Source organism: Rhinopithecus bieti, unplaced genomic scaffold, assembly GCF_001698545.2.
Source record: "Rhinopithecus bieti isolate Rb0 unplaced genomic scaffold, ASM169854v2 scaffold_15006, whole genome shotgun sequence".
Lineage (NCBI taxonomy): Eukaryota > Metazoa > Chordata > Mammalia > Primates > Cercopithecidae > Rhinopithecus > Rhinopithecus bieti.
Genome location: NW_016808074.1, coordinates 282,946 through 305,580, shown reverse-complemented (window position 1 = coordinate 305,580; position 22,635 = coordinate 282,946). Strand labels below are relative to the sequence as shown.

Genomic DNA, 22,635 nt, shown 5'->3' with positions numbered 1-22,635 from the left:
AAGAATATAAAATAAAAATATATAAGAGGGAGATGTATTTGGCTTCTAGTTCTGCAGACAGTACATGAAGGAAAGTGCAAGTATCTGCTTTTGGTGAGGGCCTCAGGAAGCTTACAATTATGGCAAAAAGTGAAGGAGAGCCAGCATGTCCCATGGTGAGGGAGGGAGCTAGAGAGGTAGGGAGGAGTTGCCAGGCTTTTCTAAACAACCAGATCTTGCATGAACTCAGTGAGAACTCACTCACTAAAGCCATTCATGAGGGATTTACCCCCATGACCCAAAGATCTCTGACTAGGCCCACCTCCAACATTGAAGGTCACATTTCAACTTGAGATTTGCAGGGAACATACCTCCAAACCATATCAGAACCCATCAAATTAATTTTACCAAATATACCAGTATTACATCAAATAGCAGATAACATTATGAGTCTGATCATGATCGTTACAAAATAAGTCAAAATTACAGTATATTCTCTACCTTTCCTCCAAATTGGGGTTCTTGCCCGTATACCAAATATATATGTTTTTTAGACATAGCTTCTCACTCTGTCACCCAGGCTGGAGTGCAGGCACAATCATGGTTCATTGCAGCCTTAAGTTCCTGGGTTCAAGTGATCCTCCCACCTCAGCCTCCCAAGTAGCAGCTCATATACCATATATTGTCCTATAAAAGGCTTTAAATCCAGGGCCAAGTATCATCCAGAGAAGTTATTTATTTTTATTTATTTCTTTATTTGACTCTTGCTCTGTCACCCAGGCTGGAGTACACTGGCACGATCTTGGCTCACTGCAACCTCTGCCTCCCGGGTTCAAGCGATTCTCTTGCCTCCACCTTGAGTAGCTGGGATTACATGCACCCACCACCACGCCCAGCTAATTTTTGTATTTTTTTTTAGTAGAGACGGGGTTTCACCCCCAAGCTAGTCTCAAACTCCTGACTTCAAGTGATCCACCAGCCTCGGCCTCCCAAAGTGCTGGGATTACAGGTGTGAGCCACCATGTTTAGCCCAGCCAGAGAATTTAAATGTTCTTCTGAGGGCAGAGTAAATGTATACTGGGGACTATCCCGAATGAATGAAAATTGGCTTTGGTTTCCTAACGGAAAAGAAGGTATGAGCCAAATCTAGTACAGAATACTGATCTCTCTGAGCTTGTAGCATAGCTTTAGTTGTTGATGCCGTATTAGACATAGCTGATCAAATGGGGGGACACCAATTTATCAAGTCTTCCATAATCTATAGTTAACTTACCAGATCCATCAACTTTTCTTCCAGGCCATCCTAGACCGAGGCTACAGTGCAGTGGTGCAAATACGGCTCACTGCATCCTCAAACTCCTGGCCTTGAGTGATCTTCCCCTCAGCCTCCTGAGTAGCTAAGACTATAAGCATGTTCCACCACACTCAGCTAATATGTTTTCAATTTTTTTGTAGAGAGGAGGTCTCACTATGTTGCCCAAGCTGGTCTCGAACTGCTGGCCTCAACTGATCCTCCTGCCCTGGCCTCCCAAAGTGTCGGGATTACAGGCATGAGCCACCGCACCCAGCCCATCCTAGACTACTAAATATTTATTTCCCCCCAGGAATTCTATGGTGTTATAAATTAACCACTTGAGTGAGATTAGCTAATTCTAAAGGTTCCCATCTAGCATGCTCAATTAAAACAGGACTAAAAGCAGATTTACATGGCATTCTATCAATTCCAATAATACCTTATGGTAACAGTGAAGCAAAAATTGTACCTAATTTCTGTCCATAAATTCCTCTATAGACCATATTTCTCCAGCTGCAAGCCTTCTCTAGCTGTATCCCTATATTCGTGTAATTATATTTCCTTTTAAGTTTACATTAGCTAATTAAGTTATAGCAACATTGGTCATCAATTATAGTAAAGTTTTCTCACTGCCTGCAGACCATTTACTTCATTCCAATGAAAGTGAACTTGAAGTCCCAGCTGGAGGTCATGAGACCTTACAGGCCATTGTCAAAGGAAATTAAATTTTGGGACCCCAAACCTTTTTAGCCAAGGGGAAAAGTCAAGCTGGGAACTGGGTCACACAAACTTGCCTCCACCTTTTGGTTCCTAAATAAAATGGCTACAAGATGAAAAGCTACCCACCTTCACCATATTTTGCCCACAAGGAAGTTACTGGTGAGCTGTTAAAACTTCACCATGGTGGCTGGGTGCGGTGGCTCATGCCTGTAATCCCAACACTTTGGGAGGCCAAGCTGGGTAAATCACGAGGTCAGGAGTTCAAGACCAGTCTGGTCAAGATGGTCTACTAAAAAAAATATATATATATAAAAATTAGCCAGGTGTGGTGGCAGGTGCCTGTAATCCCAGCTACTCAGGAGGCTGAGACAGGAGAATCACTTGAACCCAGGGAACGGAGGTTACAGTGAGCCGAGATCATGCCACTGCACTCCAGCCTGGGGGACAAAAGTGAAACTCTGTCTAAAAAAAAAAAAAACTTCACCATGGCAATGCAAATTGATAGTTTATCTTTACAGGTACAGTCACCCCGGCCTGTCAGACACAAAATGCCTATCTGATTGTTCCCCTACCCCATTTCCTCTGTGTTATCTTACGTAAAATGCAGATTCCCCACATCTTTCTTTTGCTCCTTTTGTTTATGTGAAAACTGTGTGCTTCTCAATATCCCATCCTTTCTCCTTTAAATTTGGAGCCCTAAAAATCATCTTCGGAAAAAAGCATAGACTTGTCTCCCGGGTGCATCCTTAACTTTAGCAACTAAATCTCCAAAATGATTGAGACTTGTCACTTTCTTCTATTGACATTATCATTCAGTCATAATACTCCCAATTTCCCTCCGTGGTTATAATCAGAGCAGGCTCTGAAGAGATTATACTTGTCATTTTTTTATAATTTTGACATTTTGAAAAATTATCAAGACTAGGGTGAATTAACTAGTTCCAGATCTTTGAATAGAGCAATTATTTTAGTGATTCAATACTTTTGTAACTACTCCATCTTCCTTTCCTGTTTAAGGTCATTTGTAATCAACCATCTAAACAATTTTATCCAATTCTGTTTTCCTGAGGTTTCTTCCATCTCATTTATTTATTTATTTATTTATTTATTTATTTATTTATTTATGTGAGATGGAGTTTCACTCTTATTGCCCAGGCTGGAATGCAATGGTGCAATCTCGGCTCACCGCAACCTCCGCCTCCCGGGTTCAAGCGATTCTCCTGCCTCAGCGTCCTGAGTAGCTGGGATTACAGGCACACGCCACAACGCCCAGCTAATTTTTTTTTGTATTTTTAGTAGAGATGGGGTTTCACCATGTTGGTCAGGCTGGTCTCGAACTCCTGACCTCAGGTGATCCTCCCGCCTCAGCCTCCCAAAGTGCTGGGATTACAGGTGTGAGCCACCGCACCTGGCCACCTCTTTTATTTTTAGTTACCTTTCTTCTGAATGATTCTTACTTTTCCCTCCCCCTCCAGTATTAAGTCTCATTCAAGAGAGCTCAATAAGGAGGTCCATAACATCATGCCTCATACCATGTTGTTACCCCTTTTACCATGACATCAATTAACTGGGTCCACAGGATGGATTCAGGAAAAGGTATGGTAGTGTACTTAATTACAGGCTAGAATCTACAGCTGATATAGTTTAGATGAGTGTCCCTTCCAAATCTCATGTTGAAATGTGACCTCCAGTGTTGGAGGTGGGCCTAATGGGAGGTGTTTGGGTCTTTTGCAGGACATTTAGTTATCCCCTCCAACCCACAGACTCCAGGTCCCACTTACGTTCTTCCTCCTGTTTGGGAGTCAATCACATAACTTGTGCAATCTCAACTCAAGGACTAGAAGCCAACCTATTCACAAAAAATCTTCCTCACCAGCCTCTACCATATTTCATTCTGCCCAGTAACTCCTTAGCCATTATTTGAAATGGACTGAGATCACAGCAAATATCCCATCTTCACCAACTGAAAAAATTTCAAAAACGTAATTGAAAATACTCACAAAACTCTGCAGAGCATACTCACGTGAGGTTTTGTTCAGGCAAAGGGTATGATCAGCAAGAGAAAGAGAATGCATGCCCATATGCTATGTCAGACACAAATCCAGGCAGTTTTCCAGATTTCCATCCCAGTCCAGATGGCACATTGATGTGATTCACTTCCAGATCAAGCCACCAATATCTGAGAGATAAATCCTGGTTTCAGGAGAGCTCAAGTCAGAGGATCCCAGCAGGCCAGCAGGGATTTTATGCCCTTCTGGGGTAACATAGTTGAGCCAGAGTGCCTACCTAATCACGTATGCCAACCAGAAACCATCAGCAACCAAACTCACCCTCCATATTGTCATGGGATTTTCCAGCTGTTAAACAAGACATAATAAAGCTCACTGCACTTAAATCTCAAAATAAAATGAGATACCTGATGTCCCTAGAGACAAAACTAGAGCTTTTCCAGCCCAATTTTTTTTTTTTTTTTTTTTTTTTGAGATAGAGTCTTGCTCTGTTGCCCAGGTCAGAGTGCAGTGGTATGATCTCAGCTCACTGCAAGCTCCGCCTCCCGGGTTCACGCCATTCTCCTGTCTCAGCCTCCCAAGTAGCTGGGACTACACGCGCCTGCCACCATGCCACCATGCCCGGCTAATTTTTTGTATTTTTAGTAGAGATGGGGTTTCACCGTGTTAGCCAGGATGATCTTGATGTCCTGACCTCGTGATCCGCCCACCTCGGTCTCCCAGAGTGCTGGGATTACAGGCATGAGCCACTGTGCCCGGCCAACTAATTCCATCTTACACAAAACGAATGCACACTATATCAAAATTTGGGGGATGCTGCTAAAGTAGTACTTATAGGGAAGTTTATAGACTATATTATTATATAAGAAGAGAGTTCACAAATAAATGACAGTTCATTTTAAGAAATTAGGAAAACCAGCCAGGCATGCTGGCTCATGTCTGTAAACCCAGTGCTTTGGTATCACTTGAAGCCAGGAGTTCAAGACCAGCCTGGGCAATACAGTGAGACTCCATCTCCAAAAACAAAAACAAACAAAAAAGTTAGCCAGGTGCGATTTCACATGCCTGTAATCTCAGCTACTTAGGAGGCTGAGGACTGCTTAAGCGCAGGAGTTCAAGGTTACAGTGAGCTGTGATAGTGCCACTGCATTCTATCCTGGAGGACAGAGAGAGACCCGGTCTCAAAACAAAAAAGAAAACTGGGAAAACACAGACAAGTCCTATAGGTAACCCTATATTGACTCTATTGTCTCTTGCCTCTTGTTTCAGGAGCAGCCCTGCCTCAGTGACAGCAAAAAGTGGCAACCAAGAAAGCTATTTCCATGATTCACCAGGAACACTGGCTAAATTGCAAAGCCACATCCCTGAAATGCTAGATCTTCCTTCTTTCAATCTTGGTTTTCCTACCCACTTGTGCACCCAGCGATGGTCTTCAGTTGAGCCATCCAGAGTCTATGGGAATCCACAAAATGTTTAGATTTTCCCTGGGAGTGATGCTGACCACCAAAGAGACACAGCTGTGGAGGTTCTGAAACTTTCTGTACACTCTCATCCTATATAGCCATAGTATAGGAACATCTGAGCGTGTACCTTTAGAAGTGGCACATCCTAGGCCGGGCGTGGTGGCTCATGACTGTAATCCAGGACTTGTGGGAGGCCGAGACAGGCAGATCACCTGAGGTCAGGAGTTTGAGACCAGCCTGAACAATATGGAGAAACCCCGTCTCAACTAAAAATACAAAATTAGCTAGGCATAAGTGACGCATGCCTGTAATCCCAGCTACTCAGGAGGCTGAGGCAGGACAATCACTTGAACCCAGGAGGTGGAGGTTGCAGCGAGCCAAGATCATGCCACTGCACTCCAGCCTGGGCAACAAGAGCGAAACTCCATCTCAAAAAAAAAAGAAAAGGAAAAAGAAAAAGTGCCACATCCTTTGTAGTGTGCTGCAATCTCCTCAACTCCCTATTAGTCTCACCCAGTGTTTCTATACCAATTGTAATTACCACCTGGCTCCTAGAGGTCCTCCACACAAGGACACCTGCCTACTAAATTCTGAACACAGACTCCTTGACAAGAAGCAGCGGCCAGCTTCCCACTAAGTGCTTGGAAATATGGAACACCGGATGGGAACCAGTGACCAAACTCATGCTCCCAGGTGCTCTAGAAGTTGTTACAGCTGATCTCTCTTCATGGTTACCTCCAAACCCATAGTAAAACTGGCATCCAGGTCACATGATTTGTCTCACAAAGCCCTGCAGTCTATCTTAGAAGGCCTTGAACAGCAACGCAAATTAGGTCAAAGCTGTCATCAGAACTGTTCTCTGCCATACTGGTTCTCTGCTCTAAGGGACAGAAAACAAGGACTCCCACAAAAGCTGTTAACTTGTTCATGCTGAGAAGACAACTGTTTCCTCAACAGACTCCAAACAATAAACAGAACCCACAACATTAATTGTGGCTTAAAGAACAGGCCTTTATTATAATGAGCAATGTGAAGCGGGCAGTTCCAGAGCTGGGTGACTTGGAGATTGGATATATCCATAATGAGCATCGTATGAAACCAAACCATCAACGCAGGTAAGCCTCTGCAGGCTATCTGCAGAATCCTTTTGTGTCCTCTTGAACAAAGCTGATTATTTCCATGCCATTTACATCAAAAGAGAGAAAATTAAGACCCCTAATGGGCTGTGAGACCACTTACAATCCTTTTAGGGACTGGGAAGAGAAGAGAGGTCTGCCTGTCATAAGCATGCTGGGGTAAATGGTAAACGCAGTATGATTCTGCCAAATGGTAGGGGCAGATGGCTCCTGCCCCAGCAAAGGCCAATAGCCATTTAAAAAGTGCAACACAGCTGTTGAAAGCATCTCACATACTTGGTGCTCACAGGGAATCTCCCCAGTGGGAATGTCCGTATCTATGAAGTTTCACTTCTGACTGATGGTTCCCTCACAATGGCTGCTCCCAGAGTTCCACTCTAGGGTGAGCTGTTAGGCTGAACAGAGACAGCACATTGCTTGGACTGCTAAGGCCTGTGTCTGGTGTGAAATTTCCAGTGGCGGGTAAGGTTCAGCCTCCATGGAAAGGCTTTCCTGTATCTGCTGCACTCATTAACTACTGCTAGTTCCCCACCATAGAGTAAGTTGGGGGCATTGGCCTAAGAGTTTCCCCACATTTGCTACACTCTTAAAGCTTTTCTCCAGCGTGAACCCTCTGGTGCAGAACAAGTGTCTGTTTCCGGATGAACTCTCTCCCGCACTCACTACACACATAAGGCCTTTCCCCAGTGTGGACTTTCCAGTGCCTGATGAGGTTGGGTCTTTGAGTGAAGGCTTTCCCACACTTGCTGCACTCATAAGGCTTTTCTCCAGAGTGAACTTTCTGGTGTTGAATGAGTTTAGAGATGCAGCTGAAAGCTTTACCACATCTGCTACACTCGTAATCACTGCTGTGAATTCTCCAGTGTACATTAAGGTGGGAGCTTTGGCTAAAGGCCTTCCCACATTCACTGCACTCATAAGGCCTTTCTCCAGTGTGAGTTCGTTGGTGCAGAACAAGTGTGTGTTTCCGACTGAATTCTTTCCCACATTCACTGCATACATAAGGCCTGGCTCCTGTGTGAACTTCCTGGTGTCGAATGAGATTAGACTTACTGCTAAAGAATTTCCCACATCTGCCACACTGATAGAGTCTTTCACCTGTGTGAACTCGCCTGTGCTCAATCAGGCCAGAGATTTGTCTAAAGAATTTCCCACATTCGCTGCACTCATATGGCCTTTCTCCAGTGTGAACTGTCTGGTGTTTAAAGAGGTCGTAGCTTTGGCTGAAGAATTTCCCACATTCGCTACACTCATAAGGCCTTTCTCCAGTGTGGATTCTCTGATGCCGAGCAAGTGTGTCTTTGCGGGTGAAGGCTTTCCCACATTCACCACACTTGTGATACCTCTGTCCCATGCGAAAGCCACTCACAAGCTTAGTGCTCTTGTGGGGCTTCATCCTGCTGTGAGAGGCCTGATGCTGAACAAGGCCAGATGTGGCTGAAAAGTCTCTCCCACTTTTCCCACATGTGAGGGTCTTCTCTGGCACATGGACTGTGCAGCTTTTCACGGAGTCTCTGCTCTCCTTCCTTAGGAAGAGTTTCCCTTCATTGGGCTGGTTCTGGTCAAAGTCTGTACTGAACCAGAATTGCTTTCCACACGCCCCGGACAAGTATGGTTTCTGCCTGGCTTTTCCCCCATGGTACTTAGCTGGGTATAAGGTATCTTTCAATATTGGGCCACATATGTCACATGGGTGAGTCTGCAGCTCTGCCATGAGAGTCCTTCCCTGTGACACTCCTGCTACAGAAATGCTCTGCTCAGAAGATACCTCCTCATCCTCCACTCCATACCAACAACCTGAAGACACAGAAATGCTGATTAAATGCATGTTTACGGGTGGGAAGGGGCGACCCCATCGTATATGTGCATTTGACACACGCAGGAGTAAGTTCATGAAACTGTTTTCAGGATGAGAAGCATGGTCAGAGTGAGGAAGGAATGGCTTTGAGGTAGTGAGCCTCTGGAGGTCATACCATGGGGGAGGGCCAATGAAGGGCCAGGATGTAAGAATGAAACCAAATAGGCTGGCCATGGTGGCTCATGCCTGTAATCCCAGCACTTTGAGAGGCCGAGGTGGGTGGATCACAAGGTCAGGAGATCGAGACCATCCTGGCTAACACGGTGAAGCTGCATCTCTACTAAAAATACACACACACACACACACAAATTAGCCGGGCATGGCGGCGGGCACCTGTAGTCCCAGCTACTCGGGAGGCTGAGGCCAGGAGAATGGTGTGAACTCAGGAAGAGGAGCTTGCAGTGAGTGGAGATCACCCCACTGCACTCCAGCCTTTGCCACAGAGCTAGACTCCATCTCAAACAAACAAACAAAAAAAAAGAATGGAAGGAAACAAATGGCTTCCAGTAGGGCCTTGACTGTTAGTGACTCGTGAGTGCTATGAAAATTGTATCCAGTTCCAGGAAAATCCAACTACAAGTGAGCAGTTGGTGTTCAAAGACTAAGAATATATGCACATCTTGTGAACATTAATAGCAGGTCAATATTGCCAAAAAATGCAGACAGAATAGTGGGAAAACATGGGTGAAGGTGAAGGCCAGTGGTGAGGATGGCAAGGGGCTAGTAAACTAGAAATGATATGTCTTCGTGTCAACAACAGGGAAGGACAGATAGAAATGCTGTGTGGCCACTGGCCCTGGAAACAAACACTGACATGAACAGTTAACGTTGACAGTTCTGAAACCAGTTTTGACATCATGCCCTTCCCCGATATCCACTCACCACGTCTAAGTCCCCTCTGGGCCTCTCTTTCTGTGGCTGAAGTCATATCCACCTGGTCATACACCCAGGGCTCTTCTGCTTGCTCTAGTTTAATGACTGCACATGATCCAGAAAATGCAATTCCTAAGAGAAAGTCAGAGCAGGTGAGCAGCCAGCACAGGTCCATGGCGACCCACCCTATGATGGACTACATAACCTGGGAGGAGTTGTGCAGGAATAGACCAAAGGTAAGTGACTATGTAAGTGCCTATAACTCCTGACAAAGGCCCTAGAAAATGTCACCTGGGCTGGGCGCAGTGGCTCACGCCTGTAATCCAACACTTTCAGAGGTCAAGTCAGGGGATTACTTGAGCTCAGGAGTTCAAGACCAGCCTGGGCAACATGGCAAATCCCCATCTCTACAAAAAAATTAGCTGGGCGTGGTGGTGCGTGCCTGTAGTCCCAACTATTCAGGAGGCTGAGGTGAGATGATGGCTTGAGCCTGGGAGGTAGAGGTTGCAATGAGCTGAGATCGTGCCACTGCACTCCAGCTTGGGCAACAGGTCCAAACCCTGACTCAAAAAAGAAAAAAAAAGAAAAAGAAAATGTCACCTGGAGAAAGGGGGCAGAACCTTGGGCACAGAGGCATCATAATTTTGGACAGAGTCACCAGTACAGAAAGTGAACAGGCCTAGTGAGATCCACTGGGCAAACCATAAGTCTCATGACCCCAAACCCTTGGCTGCATGGCTTCATGACTGCTCAGCAAGTAGGAAGGACAATCCATACAGCTTAGCCCTGGCACCCTGAGCACCTGCTCCAGGAAACTGGTGAAGGAAGCAGTGCTCATGATCCAACCATGGGAAGAACAGAAGGAGAAAAGCATGAGGACCTTACCTAGTGAGGCTAAAAGTGCAAAGTTCTCCAGCATCACATCATGGTACAAAAGTCTCTGAGCATCATCAAGAAGCTCCCATTCTTCCCGAGAGAAGTATACAAACACATCCTCAAAGACCACACAGCCCTGCAACAAAAGGGACAGGAAGGGTCATAAAAAGTCTCTTGACCCATGATCCCCAGTCTACCTACCCACAACATCCTGCTAACTGACCTCCCAGGTTCCCAAGTCAGAGATACCAGGTACTGGTACCACTGCTTCTCTCTCCTGATTACCCCAGAAATCACTGTGTCAGCCCACCACAACAACAGGCAGGCTGACAGATAAATGCCATTTACACTCTGAGCCAAATCCCAGGTATGAACTTAGGCTCATTTTTCTCAGTTAAGCCCCAAGTCACAGGACCATCAGCTCACACTTCTTCCACTCATACACATCACTCTCTGGACTACATCTCCCTCACATCTCCAGCTTTCCCACCACCCTACTGGCCCACCCTATCTCCCTGGACTCCCCAATGTCACTCTACACATAGCATTAAGAGTGCTTGCCAAGGGTGGATCACAAAATCAAACCCCGTCTCTACTTAAAAAAAAAAAAAAATAGCTGGGCATGGTGGTGTGTGCCTATAGTCCCAGCTACTTGAGAAACTGAGGCAGGAAAACTGATTGAACCTGGGAGGCAGAGGGTGCAGTGAGCCGAGATCATGCTACTATACTTCAGTCTGGTGACAGCGAGACTCCATCTCAAAAAAAAAAAAAGTGCTTGCCAACAATCAGTATCCCATATTGCCCCAAACCACCAATGGCCCCATTGCCAAAGAAAGCCCTATTGTTGCTCAGAAAGCCTCCCAATCTGGCCTTGTTCCTTTTTTCAATCACAGGCACCTCAAACCACATGAAGATCTCGGGTATCCTCAATCCTCTTCCATTTCTTTGTTGCACATTGTACCACTGCTTGATATGGATTGGATGTGTATCCCCTACAAATCTCATGTTGAAATGCAACCCCTAGTGCTGGAGGCCCAGGGAAGCCAAAAGACTGGACACCCCTGATTTAAAGTGAGAGATGTGTAACTACTCCTTTAACTTGAACTCTTAGAGCCCCTTGTAGGGTTATTAACTGATCTGATTTCAATATTGCTGTGCGTCAGGGAATAGGAACACTTGAAGAGAGGGAGAAGGATGGGGATCAGCTGGTCAGTGAGGCAGTCAGAAGACACACAATATTTAACAATTAAGCCTGCCCGTCTCGTGTAAGTGTGGCTCGTGGTGCCACATGATGGCCCATAACAATTACAATAGTAACACCAAAGATCACTGATCACAGATCACAACAAGAGGTATAATAAGGATGAAAATGTTTGAAATATTGCAAGAATTGCCAACGTATGACTTCAAGGATGCCACAAACCTTCAACTTGTAAAAACACAGTATCTGCAAAGTGTGATAGAGTGAAGCACAGTAAGACAAGGTACGCCAGTATAGGGAATGTGAGCAGAAACATTTTCTGTGTTAGAATCACTTACCTTAGAGTAAACCTTTGGTAAGAACTTGCTGGCAGGGCATGGTGGCTAACACTTGTAATCCCAGCACTCTGGGAGACCAGCCTGGCCAACATAGCGAAACCCTGTCTCTACTCAAAATACAAAAATTATTGTACACCCGCCAGGGCGTGGTAGCAGGTGCCTGTCATCCCAGCTACTCGGGAGGCTCATTCCGAGGGCCGGTGGCTGTGGCTTCAAGCCCTGTAATCCCACGCACTTTGCCGAGGCCTGAGAGCGTGGGGGATCCACGAGGTCCAGGAGACAGAGGACCATCCCTGGCTAACACGCGGTGAAACCCCGTCGCTACTCAAAGAATACAAAAACTAAGCCGGCGAGGTGGCGGGCGCCTGTAGTCCCAGCACTCGGAGCTGAGGGCAAAGGAGAAAGGTGGTAAACCCAGGAGGCGCCGCGGAGCTCTGCCATGAGCTGAGATCCCCCGCACCGCACTCCAGCCTCCGGCGGCAGAGCGAGACTGTCCAAAAAAGAAAAAAAAAAAAAAAAAAGAAAATCATTTGAACCTAGGAGGTGAAGGTTGGAGTGAGTTGAGATCACACCATTGCACTCCAGCCTGGGCAACAAAAGCAAAACTCCGTCTCAAAAAAAAAAAAAAAAACCAGAACTTGCTGTGAGGCAGCTGCCCCCAATGAGCCTGTCTTTCTTGGGAAATGTATTTAGTCAAAAGAGCTAATGGACGGTCAGGCATGGTGGCTCACACCAGTAATCCCAGCACTTTGGGAGGCCGAGGTGGGCGGATCACTTGAGGTCAGGAGTTCGAGACCAGCCTGGCCAATATGGTGAAACCTCATCTCTACTAAAAATATAAAAATTAGCTGGGCATGGTGGCACGCACCTGTAATTGCAGCGACTCCAGAGGCTGAGAATAGCTTGAACAGGAGGCAGAGGTTGCAGTAAGCTGAAATCGCACTGCTACACTTCAGCCTGGGTGACAGAATGAGACTCTGCCTGAAAAACAAAAAAACGGTTCTAAAGGAGGTTGAGACAATCTATTGCATGGCATTTAAGGTATTTTGAGGCTTTGGCAACACTGAGTGAAGCAGGCTCATTCCCTGCACTGAAGGAACTTATCAGTGTGTGTTTCTCTTACTTCAGGTGGTTCAAAAGTGAGAGTGAGAGAGGGGATGTCAGCAACATGGCGGAATACGAAGCTCCTGACTTTCCACCCACGGACAGATGAAATACATGCCTATTTACAGACTATTCCCTCTGAAAGTGAGAAACTAGTTGAGAGACACCTGATCACCAGGCAACTGAGAAAACATCTGTCTTAAACAGGTAAGAAAAGCTGAGGAACACTCAACCATGGACCTCACTGTGGGCACTGTTCATACAATGGAGAAAGGAATCCCCAACACACACCTTCTCCTGTGAAGAGGATGGTGTGGACCTCACATATAGTTCCTAACTCTAAGGTTATCCATGATTCGGCTCTTAATTCACCAACTCTAGAGAGCTAAGGGGAGGAGACATCAGCACCTATGTACTACTCATAGGGAATAAAGACCCTGGAAGTGCTAATGTGCCTATATTGAACTACTGCTTTTTTCCTGTGGTCTCTACAGACCACAGTCCACACAAGTGTCCCAACTTGTAATTCTCCTCTCCGAAGAACTGCACTCTAAACCTCCTGGCTCTGTGAACAGAGGAGACTGGAATACACATCTTTCTAGATCACAGAAAAAAGTTTGGCCGTTTGCCGGGCGCGGTGGCTCACACCTGTAATCCCAGCACTTTGGGAGGCCGAGGCAGGCAGATCACCTGTGGTCAGGAGATCAAGACCATCCTGGTTAATGTGGTGAAACCCCATCTCTATTAAAATACAAAAAATTAACTGGGCATGATGGCACGTGCCTGTAATCCCAGCTACTTGGGAGGCTGAGGCAGGAGAATCGCTTGAACCTGGGAGACAGAGGTTGCAGTGAGCCGAGACGGTGCCATTGCACTCCAGCCTAGGCAACAAGAACGAAACTCCACCTCAAAAAACAAACAAAAAAGTGGCAGTTTGATATGGGCACTCAAGCACTTCCAGGGTCTTCATGCCCTATAAGTAGTGCAGAGAAGGGGCTTTAAAAAAACAGCCCTTGTTTCTCCCCAGAAGAGGTTTATGCCATGCATAGAGTGCTCCATCTTTTACAGCTACCTCCTGAAGGGCTCCATCCTAAACCTCTTACCTCTGAAAGCAGAAGGAACTAGGCAAGTCTTCCTGGATCACAGAACAAATAAGCAGAATTAAATGGGCATGAAAATATTTCTAGGAGCTACACCTCCTTGGAGCACTGCAAAAAAGGGGCAGGAATGCGCACCTCCAGTTTACTCTCCAGATGGGGCTTACAGCACACACTTCTAGTGGCTACTTAACAGTCTGGCTTCTACCAAACTTATATCAGGGAGCTGACAGAGCAAATAAAACAGCCAGAGCCGGCCGGTCGCAGCGGCTCACGCCTGTAGTCCCAGCACTTTGGGAGGCTGAGGAGGGGATCACGAGGTCAGGAGATCGAGACCATCCTGGAGAACACGGTGAAACCCCGTCTCTAGTAAAATACAAAAAAAATTAGCATGGCATGGTGGCGCGTGCCTGTAGTCCTAGCTACTTGGGAGGCTGAGGCAGGAGAATGGCATGAGCCCAGGAGGCTGAGGTTGCAGTGAGCTGAGATCGCGCCACTACACTCCAGCCTGGGCGACAGAGCGAGACTCCGTCTCAAACAAAACAAACAAACAAAAAAATAGCCAGAGCCAAAGCATGGCACTTCATGAGGCTTCCATATGGCTCAATGATAAAATCCAGGCCTACTCATTCTTCCTTTGGCCATGCACTGAGTATCACAAGTTCTATAACTCCCACCCAAGAGACTGTCTCCTTAAAACTACTCTGGAAGTTAATGGGGCTTTGCATTCCTGAGTGGCCCTAAACTACAGAAAATAAAAGGTGGATATACAATGAGTCTACACCCAGAGGCTATCTCCTGAGAATCAGAGGATGCTGTCCAAACATGACTTTAGGCATTTAGTCCTCTAACTAACTTAATGCAGGCAGCGGGAGATAAATACCCATGCTCAGCTGCATCATGAAAACAAGAAACCGGAACACATTCAACATCCTCAACACATCCCAGCAACATCAAGAGCGTCTGGTTCCTACCTTTCTGGCCTCAGGATAAGGACAGAATGTAGTACATCTTAAGTTCCAGAGAGTTACCAAAACAGAGACAGCATTCTGGACAAATACAAAGATTAGAGAAGCACCTTAAATCTTTGGCCAGATGGATTGGTGAGATCCTTCTACTACACTTGGCAAGACTGGGAGAGGTAGTGAACTTTTTTGTTTTTTTTGAAATGGGGTCTCAGCCGAGTGTGGTGGCTCACGCCTGTGATCCCAGCACTTTGGGAGGCTGAGGCGGGTGGATCTCCTGAGGTCAGGAGTTCAAGACCACCCTGGCCAACATCATGAAACCCCGTCTCTACTAAAACAAAACAAATTAGCCAGGCGTGGTTGCAGATGCCTGTAATTCCAGCTACTCACGAGGCAGAGACAGGAGAACTGCCTGAACCCGGGCGGCAGAGGTTGCAGTGAGCCAAGATCGTGCCACTGCACTCTAGCCTGGGCAACATGGTGAAACCCCGTCTCTACTAAAATGCAAAATTAGCTGGGTGTGGTGGCAGGCACCTGTAATCCCAGCTACTCAGGAGGCTAAGGTAGGAGAATTGCTTGAACCAGGAGACGGAGGTTGCAGTGAGCCAAGATCGCGCCACTGCACTCCAGCCTGGGTGACAAGGGTGAGACTCCATGTCAAAAANGTGTGTGTTTCTCTTACTTCAGGTGGTTCAAAAGTGAGAGTGAGAGAGGGGATGTCAGCAACATGGCGGAATACGAAGCTCCTGACTTTCCACCCACGGACAGATGAAATACATGCCTATTTACAGACTATTCCCTCTGAAAGTGAGAAACTAGTTGAGAGACACCTGATCACCAGGCAACTGAGAAAACATCTGTCTTAAACAGGTAAGAAAAGCTGAGGAACACTCAACCATGGACCTCACTGTGGGCACTGTTCATACAATGGAGAAAGGAATCCCCAACACACACCTTCTCCTGTGAAGAGGATGGTGTGGACCTCACATATAGTTCCTAACTCTAAGGTTATCCATGATTCGGCTCTTAATTCACCAACTCTAGAGAGCTAAGGGGAGGAGACATCAGCACCTATGTACTACTCATAGGGAATAAAGACCCTGGAAGTGCTAATGTGCCTATATTGAACTACTGCTTTTTTCCTGTGGTCTCTACAGACCACAGTCCACACAAGTGTCCCAACTTGTAATTCTCCTCTCCGAAGAACTGCACTCTAAACCTCCTGGCTCTGTGAACAGAGGAGACTGGAATACACATCTTTCTAGATCACAGAAAAAAGTTTGGCCGTTTGCCGGGCGCGGTGGCTCACACCTGTAATCCCAGCACTTTGGGAGGCCGAGGCAGGCAGATCACCTGTGGTCAGGAGATCAAGACCATCCTGGTTAATGTGGTGAAACCCCATCTCTATTAAAAATACAAAAAATTAACTGGGCATGATGGCACGTGCCTGTAATCCCAGCTACTTGGGAGGCTGAGGCAGGAGAATCGCTTGAACCTGGGAGACAGAGGTTGCAGTGAGCCGAGACGGTGCCATTGCACTCCAGCCTAGGCAACAAGAACGAAACTCCACCTCAAAAAACAAACAAAAAAGTGGCAGTTTGATATGGGCACTCAAGCACTTCCAGGGTCTTCATGCCCTATAAGTAGTGCAGAGAAGGGGCTTTAAAAAAACAGCCCTTGTTTCTCCCCAGAAGAGGTTTATGCCATGCATAGAGTGCTCCATCTTTTACAGCTACCTCCTGAAGGGCTCCATCCTAAACCTCTTACCTCTGAAAGCAGAAGGAACTAGGCAAGTCTTCCTGGATCACAGAACAAATAAGCAGAATTAAATGGGCATGAAAATATTTCTAGGAGCTACACCTCCTTGGAGCACTGCAAAAAAGGGGCAGGAATGCGCACCTCCAGTTTACTCTCCAGATGGGGCTTACAGCACACACTTCTAGTGGCTACTTAACAGTCTGGCTTCTACCAAACTTATATCAGGGAGCTGACAGAGCAAATAAAACAGCCAGAGCCGGCCGGTCGCAGCGGCTCACGCCTGTAGTCCCAGCACTTTGGGAGGCTGAGGAGGGGGATCACGAGGTCAGGAGATCGAGACCATCCTGGAGAACACGGTGAAACCCCGTCTCTAGTAAAAATACAAAAAAAATTAGCATGGCATGGTGGCGCGTGCCTGTAGTCCTAGCTACTTGGGAGGCTGAGGCAGGAGAATGGCATGAGCCCAGGAGGCTGAGGTTGCAGTGAGCTGAGATCGCGCCACTACACTCCAGCCTGGGCGACAGAGCGAGACTCCGTCTCAAACAAAAACAAACAAACAAAAAAATAGCCAGAGCCAAAGCATGGCACTTCATGAGGCTTCCATATGGCTCAATGATAAAATCCAGGCCTACTCATTCTTCCTTTGGCCATGCACTGAGTATCACAAGTTCTATAACTCCCACCCAAGAGACTGTCTCCTTAAAAACTACTCTGGAAGTTAATGGGGCTTTGCATTCCTGAGTGGCCCTAAACTACAGAAAATAAAAAGGTGGATATACAATGAGTCTACACCCAGAGGCTATCTCCTGAGAATCAGAGGATGCTGTCCAAACATGACTTTAGGCATTTAGTCCTCTAACTAACTTAATGCAGGCAGCGGGAGATAAATACCCATGCTCAGCTGCATCATGAAAACAAGAAACCGGAACACATTCAACATCCTCAACACATCCCAGCAACATCAAGAGCGTCTGGTTCCTACCTTTCTGGCCTCAGGATAAGGACAGAATGTAGTACATCTTAAGTTCCAGAGAGTTACCAAAAACAGAGACAGCATTCTGGACAAATACAAAGATTAGAGAAGCACCTTAAATCTTTGGCCAGATGGATTGGTGAGATCCTTCTACTACACTTGGCAAGACTGGGAGAGGTAGTGAACTTTTTTGTTTTTTTTGAAATGGGGTCTCAGCCGAGTGTGGTGGCTCACGCCTGTGATCCCAGCACTTTGGGAGGCTGAGGCGGGTGGATCTCCTGAGGTCAGGAGTTCAAGACCACCCTGGCCAACATCATGAAACCCCGTCTCTACTAAAAACAAAAACAAATTAGCCAGGCGTGGTTGCAGATGCCTGTAATTCCAGCTACTCACGAGGCAGAGACAGGAGAACTGCCTGAACCCGGGCGGCAGAGGTTGCAGTGAGCCAAGATCGTGCCACTGCACTCTAGCCTGGGCAACATGGTGAAACCCCGTCTCTACTAAAAATGCAAAAATTAGCTGGGTGTGGTGGCAGGCACCTGTAATCCCAGCTACTCAGGAGGCTAAGGTAGGAGAATTGCTTGAACCAGGAGACGGAGGTTGCAGTGAGCCAAGATCGCGCCACTGCACTCCAGCCTGGGTGACAAGGGTGAGACTCCATGTCAAAAAAAAAAAAAAAAAAAAAAAAAAAAAAAAAAAAAAAAAAAAAAAAAAAAAAAAAAAACCCTGGCAAAGGCATGGTGGCTCACTCCTGTAATCCCAGCACTTTGGGAGGCCAAGGGGAGTGGATCACCTGAGGTCAGGAGTTTGAGACCAGCCTGGCCAACATGGTGAAACTCCGTCTCTACTAAAATACAAAAATTAGCTGGGCATGGTGATGCATGCCTGTAATCCCAGCTACTGGGAAAACTGAGGCAGGAGAATCACTTGAATCCAGGAGGCGGAGGCTGCAGTGAGCCGAGATCGCACCACTGCACCCCAGCCTAGGTGACAGAGGGAGACTCCATCTCAAAAAAACGAATAAATAAATAAATAAAACTTAAAGCCAAGTGCAGTGGCTCACACCTGTAATCCCAACCCTTTGGAAGGCTGGGGTCGGTGGATCAGTTGAGGTCAGGAGTTCGAGACCACCTGGGCCAACATGGCAAATGTCCCCCTCCCCATGTCTCTACTATAAATACTAAAATTAGCCAGGGGTGGTTGCGGGCTCCTGTAATCTCAGCTACTCAGGAGGCTGAGGCAGGAGAATCGCTTGAACCTGGGAGGTAGAGGTTGCAACCACTGCATCCCACCCTGGGTGACAGAGTGAGACTTGGTCTCAAAAAAAATAAAAATAATAAACTAAAACTAAAAGAAAACACACAAAATGAGGGTGAGATAATCAGATAGTAGCAAATTTATAGCACACCACACATCGTTGCCATCCCAGGCCAAACTCCTGATACCCTACAGCTCTCTCCTACAAACACTGAAAAGAACCCTTTCAAATGCCAGGACCCTTCTCTTCTGGGGGGAGTCTCAAGAATGCCCACTCCCTTTTCCCTGTCCTCCAGTCCCAACCTTCTCATCTCTTACCCCAGAGATCATCTGAAATAACATACTTAAGACTGCCCCACTTAAATCTGACCTCCTGGCTTTGACCTAGTCCAGACCACTCCCTTTACCCCAAAGACATTTTAAGCCCAGTTCCTTCCCCACAATTTCACACCTTACTCTCTAGTTGCCTAAGTGAGGACGCCTCCACTCTGAGACATATCAGAGTCACCATTCCAAAATTCAAACGCTCATGGAAAACACAACAAAACACGTTGCTCTTTCATGCCTTACTTTCAATCATAGCTGCATATGCTGGAGCAGAAAATCCTGCTGCTTTCATATTTAAAACCTACCCAGAATATGATCACTTCTACCTACTCACCTGCCATTACTCTCGGTACATCCACCACCAAAGCATTCCTGGAATCCACTGCAGCCGTCTCCTTACCGGTCTCTTCCTATCCATCCTCACAGTACCCACCCGGAACTAATGTTCTCCCCTGAGCAAATTTCGAGACACTTAAAATCCCAGCGTCCTTCTACTGAAAACCCTCAGGTAATCTCAACGCCCTCAGAATGAAGGGACAGCTTCTCAGCCTGCCATTCCAGGCACAGTTCCTCCAACTCTGCTCCGTGTTGATGAGAACACTGTCTCCCAAATGTCTGGGGATCAGCAGCACCCCCGAGCCTTTACCTGCGACGTCCCCTCCGCCCGTTAACTCTCCCACACCCACCCACACCGAGATAGGACCCCGCCCAAGAGTGCGTCGCTGTCCTGGGACACAGGGGCTGCAGAAACTTTACGATTCGGAGTCGGAGAAAGAGTGGCTGAGGGCCGGGAGGATGCAGCACCCACCCGCGCGGAGTCCGTTAGCTCCGCCACAGGACCGTGGGCACGGACAGCTGCCGGGAGCGGCAGGCGTCTCGATCGGGGACGCAGGTATGCCCATCCCTGTAGAGCTTCGGACGCGTCTCGGGACGCTGGGGACAACATCTCCGCGCTTTCCCAATACCTCCACCTGCGGTCCACCCAAGCGTTACAGAGACCCAGCCAGATGCAGCCTGACAGAAACAAACAAAATGTCCGCTAGGAGGAGGAGCCGGAAGTCCCGCCCACGCACCGTCCGCACGCACTGAAACAGCCCTCTCTTGGGCCCTCACTGGATATGCAACGTATGGGTTTGTGGGTAGTGTAGTTCCCACTGAGCCATCCTTCAAGGCGGAGGATTCTCGGCCTGGGACGAGGGCCAAGGTGTTTGGCGAAAGTAACCCGAGTTTCAAAGGACTGGCAGGACTTCCGTCCTTTTTTTTTTTTTTTGAGGCGCAGTCTCGCCCTGTCTCCCAGGCTGCAGTGCAGTGGCGGGATCTCGGCTCACTGCAATCTCCGCCTCCTGGGTTCAAGCGATTTTCCTGCCTCACCCTCCTGAGTAGCTGGGACTACAGGGGCCCGCCACCACGCCCGGCTAATTTTAGTACTTTTAGTAGAGACAGAATTTCACCACATTGGCCAGGCTGTACTCCTGACCCTGTGATCTGCCTGCTTTGGCTTCCTGAAGTGCTGGGGTTACTGGAGTGAGCCACGGCGTCGGGCCCAACTTCCGTCCTCTTAAAAGGCCTGGACCTAGACTCCCCGGAGTGTAGTCTGCACTGATCGCAGAAATGTGGAGACATTTCAGATGTTCCCCAAAGCTGCAAAACTAAATAGACAAACCACAGCACAATGTCTCTTTGCCTACACTCATAGCTAGGAGCTAATAACTATTATCTTGTTGCTTTGCAAGTACGTGTGCACTCAAGCTTTACAGGAACTTTTGTGAGCTTCAGTTTGGTCAGAGAGGGAAGAGAAAATACTCCAAACAAGGCCTTGCAGTGGAAGAAGGAAGAGGGATGATGTGGAGTCTCCCTGAAACCAGTGGACAGATTTCCTCAGAAAACTCTTCCTGCCTAGGTTATCAGTGAGTGTATCCACCTCTGCAAAACACAGTGCAATTACCATTTAACCTGTCATTGTAGGTACGGTGTCTGTATTAGGATGTGAGATTATCCCTGGCGGGAAGAAATCCTGAAAGCTATTAATAATGATTCTGTAGTTATTTGAAGATAATGAAAGACATTACTCTGAGGAATTATCTGTGATAGATGGACAAAGTTAAGATCTCAGTAAAGTTTGAGCCTGAATACTGAAGTATGAAAAGTGAAAGAATGAAGTTAAGAACGTGGTTGTGTTGGGATCTTGACCACACTTTGTCCACAGAGTGTGACTCTTTTTTCCTGAAAATGCTGAGTAATTGTGAAGTTGTGCTGTCTTGATAATTCACTGTTAAAATATACATCCAAGAAACACCTACGAGCTCTGAGTAGGTGCTTTTCAGATGTATTAGTAGTGTGAGAGACATCACTAATAAAGTTTCCAAGATTCTATACATACAGGACATGTCCTGCATATAATGATTTTTGTCCTGCATCACCTTTTGACTTTGTCACAATACCCTAAATGATCCGTGCTCAGCTTTTTTTTTTTTTTTTTTTCAATAAACTAATACAATTTAGCAGTTAGGGCTATTTTTCCATCACAGGAACTGGCTCTTAACTCATTTAAATGGCAACATTAACTGAAAATCATACCTCCATGAATAGAGACCTAAAGAGTATCTATGACAGGGGTCCCAAAATCCCAGGCTGCAGAATGGTACTGGTCCATGACCTGTTAGGAACCGGGCAGCACGGCAGGAGGTGAGTGCTGGCAAGCAAGCATTACCACCTACGCTCCGTCTCCTATCAGATCAGGGTGGCATTAGATTATCTTAGGAGCACAAGCCCCATTGTAAACTGTGCATGTGAGGGATCTAGGTTGCATATCCCTTATGAGAATCTAATTAATTCCCACCTCCACCCCTTCACCCTGCATCCCCGTCTGTGAAAAAATTGTCTTCCATGAAACTGGCCCCTGGTGCCAAAAAGGTTGGGGACCACTGGTCTATGGTGTCTCTGCAGGTTTGGCTAAAGGAAGACCAATAGGTGGCACTTAGAATTTAAAGTTCTTATTTTTTTCAAATTCAAGAATGGAAAAGACTGTTCTTTTGACAAAGTTCTAAACAACTAACTCCAATTAATTTGAGATAACTATGGATCAATACACATGATCTGAAAAATCAGCCTATCTGTGACAGCCTCACTCAGGTATCACACCTTTGAAAGGTAGCAGACAAATCACACTACCAAGCTTCTGAAAATCAACCAATGACACAACCCAGTCCAGAAAGACAACCACCACTGCACTCTAGCCTGGGCAACGGAGTGAGACTCAGTCTCAAAAAAAAAAAAAAAAAGAAAAAAAAGCCCTACAATGAGATATCATCTCACATCAGTTAAAATGACTCATATCCAAAAGACAGGCTATAACAAATGCTGGTGAAGATGTGGAGAAAAGGAAACCCTCATACCCTGTTGTTGGG

General features: G+C 46.7%; 1 protein-coding gene across 2 annotated transcripts; it reads right to left on the bottom strand.

Moving 5' to 3' along the window:
* Positions 1-6,451: 6,451 nt before the first annotated feature.
* Positions 6,452-20,492, bottom strand: ZNF671 (zinc finger protein 671). Of its 2 annotated transcripts, none has more exons than XM_017885405.1 (4): positions 19,563-20,492; positions 10,218-10,344; positions 9,342-9,464; positions 6,452-8,398 (listed from the first exon to the last, which is right to left on the bottom strand). In XM_017885405.1, the coding sequence occupies exons 2-4, from the start codon at positions 10,249-10,251 to the stop codon at positions 7,188-7,190; spliced, it is 1,368 nt and encodes a 455-aa protein (XP_017740894.1). In that variant the 5' UTR covers positions 10,252-10,344; positions 19,563-20,492; the 3' UTR covers positions 6,452-7,187. The 2 variants fall into 2 exon arrangements, with proteins under 2 accessions (XP_017740894.1, XP_017740893.1); XM_017885404.1 differs by having other exon boundaries at positions 20,037-20,492.
* Positions 20,493-22,635: the final 2,143 nt, after the last annotated feature.

Bases quoted from the DNA above. Each gene is read 5' to 3' on its own strand.
- ZNF671 (XM_017885404.1), bottom strand. From the start codon at position 20,174: ATGTTGTCCCCAGCGTCCCGAGACGCGTCCGAAGCTCTACAGGGATGG. The intron at 10,345-20,036 runs GTGGGTGCTGCA...CTTTTGTTGCAG, and splicing joins AGCTAACGGACTCCGCGCGG to GGCTGTGTGGTCTTTGAGGA. The intron at 8,399-9,341 runs GTGAGTGGATAT...CTGTGTCTTCAG, and splicing joins CCAGAGGGGACTTAGACGTG to GTTGTTGGTATGGAGTGGAG.